We start from the raw sequence: 6140 nt of genomic DNA, 5'->3' as shown, positions 1-6140 counted from the left end.
TCCCTTTGCTCCGCTTGTCTATATCCATATTTTATCCATATCCAAACAAGCAACTTCTCTTGGAGCTCCACAAACCAGGTCAGGACTTTTTTTTTTCCTCCCAAAAACTGGTCCCATATGTTTCACATTAAAAAGGTCTTCAGAACACCAAATCCAATAAAAGCCCATAGGCTACCCCTAAATGATAGTCACAACACAACACTGAAGTAGGGCATTTAAAGTTGAGAAAGGGGGTCAGATTTGTAAGTAACTTAAGCTTACAATCATACTCCTTTCGCCTTCAGAAATGCCATATCACTGCGAGGGGCTGCTTCAATGACTATGCCCTCTGTCTTGTGAACTGCTGAAAGGCTGGCACGGCACAACACTGCAAGCAGTCTCTACTTCTCGCACACCACATAGGACTGTGAGCCAAGCCAAGGTAAATAAAAATACCTAGAGCACCGTGGATAAATGAGCAACGAAGTGTGAAAGGAAAAAAAAAAAAAAGACAGACGGTTAGATTTGTGTGCGTAAAGTTCAGTTTGCGTACAACGTGTTGCGTAGATAAGTCCCAAGACGAATGGTTGGTTTTCTTACCTTTTTATTATCGAGTTAGTATTCCCTTTAAATGCAATGAATTGAATGAAAAAGATGGAAGCAAAGCCCTCAGCCCGTCACTCGGCTGGCAGGGACGTTCATTGTAGTCTGCAGGAATCCTCGCTTTGGTCTAACTTGGTCCGTGGAGTCCAAAGATGAGGTCCAAAGCTGCTAGTCAAACTTTCCCCTTACTCTTCGCGTACGATAACGCATAGGCTAGTCCCAAAGTGTTACCACAGCCTGTGCGCGCTCTCAACTATTATTCCGCGCACTTCCTCCAGTCCAAGCCGCCGCTGTAGCCACCACAAGTCCTGGCATGGGATAGTCCTCCTCCCACAGCGCCGCTAGGGCTGTCTCCAGTGGTCCCTCCCCCTTCCATCGGACTTACCCCCCTGCTGCCCCGGTGTACTTCATCGCTCCCTCGCCATTTGTTCTCGCCCTATTATCCTTATCACGCAGACGAGACTTCCTGCTGTCGACACCTTTTGGACCCCTTGAGTTTGAACCAAATCCTGAATTTCTACAGCTACGACTACTTTATAGAATGCGAAAGGAACAGACTTGGACATAATAGAATAGAATGCAAAGAGAAGAGCGCTTCACAAATGTTGGCTACATTGTTTAAAAGTAACTCAAGTTGGACTCATGCTGCTTACTCACTCAAAAAATAGAGCCTAAAGACTATGATTAACTTGGACACCAAGGTCACTTTACTTTTTTATTACAGTCAACAATTTTTAATTCATACTACTACCAAAGTTGATTTACTTAAATTTAAAACATTTAGCCTAATTCATAAACTAGTCTTTCTAACATAATGTAACGTAACGTGGTTATTTGAATTGTCAAATAGGTGTTCAAACTTGTTTTTATTCAAAGGTGGTAATAGTTTCTGTCCTCTTATGAAAGACATATTTGTCAGCTTTCTTTCAGCAAATCATTAACATTTACGTAGTATGTTTTACTGCTGTTCCTTCTACCACCAGGGTACAATGTAATAAATGTAAGCCTACATGTGCTTATAGGCACTTAATGCAACTTTTTATGTTAAAAAAGAAGTTGATGTGTGTGCGTATTTGACCTGTTTGGCTGTATAAGTGGTCAGCTGGCACCTTTGCTTTCCGTCACAGTGGTCTCTTGAAACGCTCTAGGATCAGTTGTTTGGAAGGTTTTCTCTGCTGGCGGACCCTCTCACCAGAAAACCTACAAATCAGTTGATCCTGGTGCGTCCCAGAGATGCTGACCACTCATGCAGCCGCTGGGTCACTGCAAGGTCAAATACGCACAAATATCAACTTGCATAAAAAGTTGCAAAATGCACCTTATAAGAAAAGAGTGAGGCCCACATTTGGACACTCTTGTAATGTTGCAGTTTCTGTCTATCAGTGTAAAGTAAATCAACAATTCTAAGGCACATCTTTGAGTTCAAACTTTATTTTCTAAATAACAAAAGATTTTTTTTAAAGTTCATCCATACTTTCTAAACATAAGCATTTACCCTATTTTATATTCTCAACACTTGCCAAGCTCTTATGTATTAAAAAAAAAAGCAAACATGGTTAGCACATTTCTCTTGGTACATTATCAGCAAATAGTCTCCCTTTAAAAATACATTCTAGAAGCCATATATTAAAATCCAAAACATTTAGCAATATATTGTTAAACAGCAATGCTACAAAAACATGTCTGCAATTTTTAAACACCAAATCACCCACATGGCAAACAATTACACAAGTTAATATTGTATAAAATCTGTTACAAAAAGTGAATTCAAACTGATATAACACAAGGACATTTTAGATACTGTCGTTGCTTTTGTATGATTAGTGCATTAAGATAAAGAACTGTTGCTAAAGGATGAGCTGGTGGTTGTGTAACTGTAGCTGAAGGAGGAGGAATAATCAACACTGCCTCTGCGAGATCCGCTTCTGGAGCCAGTGCGAGAGCCAGCCCGCGACCCAGATTTCGATCCTGGGTTGGAGACATTGTATGGGCTGCTTATCCCTTTGCTAGACACTGACGAGGCCTGCAACATCTTCATTCCGTTACTTTCTTCCACCATGCAGCTGTCCATAGCATCCTTGTAAGAGATCTTCAACTTTGTTTTGGGGCACGTTATGTTCTTTGGGTGATTCTTTGTATTTTGGAGCTTTTGGGCGGCCTGTCCATCCAGCCAACCCCTGTGAATGGCCTCTTCGATCGTAATACGCCTTCCGGTACCAGGTTCGACTAGTCCTCCAGTGAGGTACTGAAACTCCAGGAATCTTTGACCAGCTTCGTAGGGCAGCCATGTTTCTTTGACTGCTTCTGCGGCAGACATCTTTCTCTTGGTTTTCACATCCTCAAATCCGATTAACGCTTTCTGGGCAGGTTTTAGCTTGGAGGCCATGCTTTCGTCAATGATGCCTTGATGAACCGAATCTTTAAGGGAAAGCCTCTGGCCAGTAGCGGGGTTGATGATGCCGCCAGTGCACGCTTGGGCTTCGAGAAGTCTCTGTGCAGTAATCGTATCGACAATGTTGCGCCGGTGTGCTTCTGGAATTGTGATCTTCTCCAAGGTTTCTGTGTCAAAAATTGCTCCAACGGGACTGTGGTCATCGAACATCTCGGGCGGGGAGACTGTGATGGATATACTGTTGAAGCGTTTGCGCACAGTGGGGGAGGATGGAGCAAGTTGAGTCGGGCTGCTACAGGTAACCATGTCATCTACATTGCTGGCTGTAATATTCATCTCGGTTCCACTGGTCTTGCTGGTGATAAGGTCGGCGAATTGAGTCAGGGTTAGTGTGCCTTTGCGATATTCCTCCAAGGACAACTTTTCAATGATGCCCCGCTCAACGCAATCTTGGATGTCGTACTGCGTTCCTGTTTTCCTGTCCACTATAACAAGACGAGCTGAACCGTCGGACCCCTTTATGGTAATTTCCTCCCATTCGCACTCTTGCTCGGACAGGTCAAGGAAGGTGTCATAGTCAATTAGTTCTCTATGATAGGCCTCTCTCACTGACATTTCTAGCCCTGTGTCTGGGTCTACAATCACAACGCGCCTTTTACGGAGAACGTTGGTGCGGGTCGTCTCTGTTTTTTGAGCCTTGTTTTTGTCTTTGAGTGGCAGCAGAATAAGACCAGTTTTTTGATCTGTAATGCATCTTTCTTTCAGTTGGAGATATGTAAGATTTTCCTTGGTGTTGGGGTCAAAGAAACCCTTTGTGTCATCTCCTTCATAAGTCAGAATCTCATTCATCTCTTCATCAAAATATCCTCTTTTATAGGCTACGGCAACGTCAATCCTGTGATTCTCTTTGGGGTCAATAATTCCACCGGCAGCAATTTGGGCCTCTAGTAAACGTATTCCATGACCTTTTTCAATAATTTCTTTCTCAATTGCCTGAAAGAGTGAGATTGTGTTCCCAGTGTGTGGATCAATATAGCCAGTAACTGCCCTTTCGGCGGACATCAACTTATTTTTAAACTCTTTTCCAATCAGAGCTCTCTTTGCAGCCTCCTCCACAGTGAGGAAGATATTGTTGACTGGATCAACAACAAAGCCAGATGCAGCTTGAGCTTCAAGGAGCTCCAATGTGGTTCCTCTCATCAGAAGGCCTTCCTTCATGGCCTGGTAGAAAGGCATTATTCTGTCATTGGCTTCATCATAAATTCCCGCAATGCAAGTTGTACCATACAGGTAGTTCTTGAGCTTGTCTTCAATCTCTTTACCTGTGAGTTTGCCCGCGTTCAGCTGCTGTAAGTCTGTCTCATTCAGTAGTTCAGATTTGATCAGCTCATCTACAGTGACCTCACCTCTAAATCCTTTAAAGGTCAAAGCTTTATCTGGGCCACGCAACAGAAGCATGCCAGAAACTGGTTCTACTGTGCACTGCTTTCTCAGTTCACTGTAGCTGATTTTCTCCCCAGATGCAGGGTCAATGTAGCAGGCTGGCTTCTTGTTCAAAGCCCTGTATAGATCCTCATCGATCAGATTGCGATCCAACGCTACATCTTTTGGAAGGAAGACGCCTAAGACCGGGTCTATGATGCCTCCAACAGACTCTTGCGCTTGGAGCAAACGGATAGCTGTATCTTTGGAAACCCGTCCCTGTTTGCAAGCCTGGCCAACTGACAGCACTTTGCCAGAGAAGGGATCTTTGAAACCAGTGCTAGCTGCTTCAGCTGTTAGCAAGGCGTCTCTGTCTTCTGTGTCTACAATGCCTCGAGAACAGGCAGTATCAACTGGCATCCTCTCATTAAAAGTCGGGTCTACCATGTAACCTGTCGCTGCTTGGGCTTCCAGAAGCAGTAGCGCACTGTCTGGGCTGAGCAGTTTCTTGTTTTTGGCTTCTGTAAATGGCATTTTTCCATGTGAGCTAGATGTCATGCCAGAAACTACACCTGTACCTTTAAGGTTCACTTGGATGTCCACTGCAACCTCTTCCACAGTCTTTTTGCCCTTTAAAAGCATCTCTAGGGTGTGTTTGCTGATGATGTTGCAGTCACAGAGCTGGTGGGCAGTGACTTTGCGACGGACCCCGTCAAATACTAACTTGGATGGATCAATTGTTGGGATTTTCTCATCTGTTTGTGTCTGTCGGGACAAAGCGTCGGGCCTTTGCTGGAGTCTCTTGATTTCTCTTTCCAATGTGTCTCTTCTAATACTCAGCTCGGATACATCCTTCTCAGAGCTCATCAGGCGGCTCTTGTATCTTTCCTCCACACTCCTCAGCTCCAACATAAGCTTTTCAATCTGAGTCTTCAGTGACTGTCTCTCTTGATCGCCTCTGTCTCGGTCAGTGTTTAGCTGCTTGATCTGGCTGTCTCTCAACTCATACTGGGTCTTAATGCACGTCAGCTCCTTGACAATGGAGTTCTTTTCGTCCTGGAGTCGCTGCTTGTTGCGTAGCTCTGCTTCCAGAGATGCCTTGATGCGATTGAGTTCATCCTCAATACGCTGGTTGCGATTTTTCTCCTGTTCAAGGAGTTTAATCTTTGCAAGCAGGTTGTCCTTCTCCCGGATCACTTCAGTGTATTGGCTTTGGGATTCACGAACCATGATGGTTGTCTGCAAAAGAGAAAAGGAAATAATCAGTCAAAGTGACCAAATTTATTTTAATACAAGCATCCAACATCTAGCAGATGTGCAAAGCAGGTCTACTGGAACTATATTCCAAATTTGCAATGTATATTTTTAGATTAAATATATATTTTGTCATTTAATGATTTCATATATCAGTCTATACATTTGGATTTGAAATTTGAAATTTGCACCGGCTACACTTACGGCAAGTGCTTTTGAAACATGTCAATCTGATTTAAAATAGTTACAAATGTATATGAAAAAGCATATGAAATTTAAATGGTAATATTTTGTGATTTTTCTTTTGTCTCATAAAATTACAACTACAATGATTGAAAAGGCTGGATGCATGACTTAGCATGACAATAAATTAAATGTGACACATCCCATATTACCTTAACAATAAATTACAATACCCTTCTATTATGTAAGTGAGTTAGTGTCCGTGATTACACATGCAACCACACACACACACACCACGACATGCATA

At 43.0% G+C, this 6140-nt stretch overlaps 1 protein-coding gene across 1 annotated transcript in view; it reads right to left on the bottom strand.

Moving 5' to 3' along the window:
* Positions 1-2048: 2048 nt before the first annotated feature.
* The window catches only part of dspa (desmoplakin a), a gene marked incomplete at its 5' end in the record, with an annotated part of 14596 nt that continues 10504 nt past the window's right edge, over positions 2049-6140 (bottom strand). Inside the window, one exon of the mRNA XM_079568780.1 lies at positions 2049-5650. Within this exon, the coding sequence (XP_079424906.1) occupies positions 2411-5650 (3240 nt within the window). The 3' untranslated portion in view covers positions 2049-2410. The remainder of the gene's footprint in view (positions 5651-6140) is intronic.

The sequence above is a fragment of the Gobius niger genome (genome assembly GCF_951799975.1).
Source record: "Gobius niger genome assembly, chromosome: 13".
NCBI lineage: Eukaryota > Metazoa > Chordata > Actinopteri > Gobiiformes > Gobiidae > Gobius > Gobius niger.
Note: the sequence above shows the minus strand (reverse complement) of the source record. Positions and strands in the feature narration are given on the sequence as shown.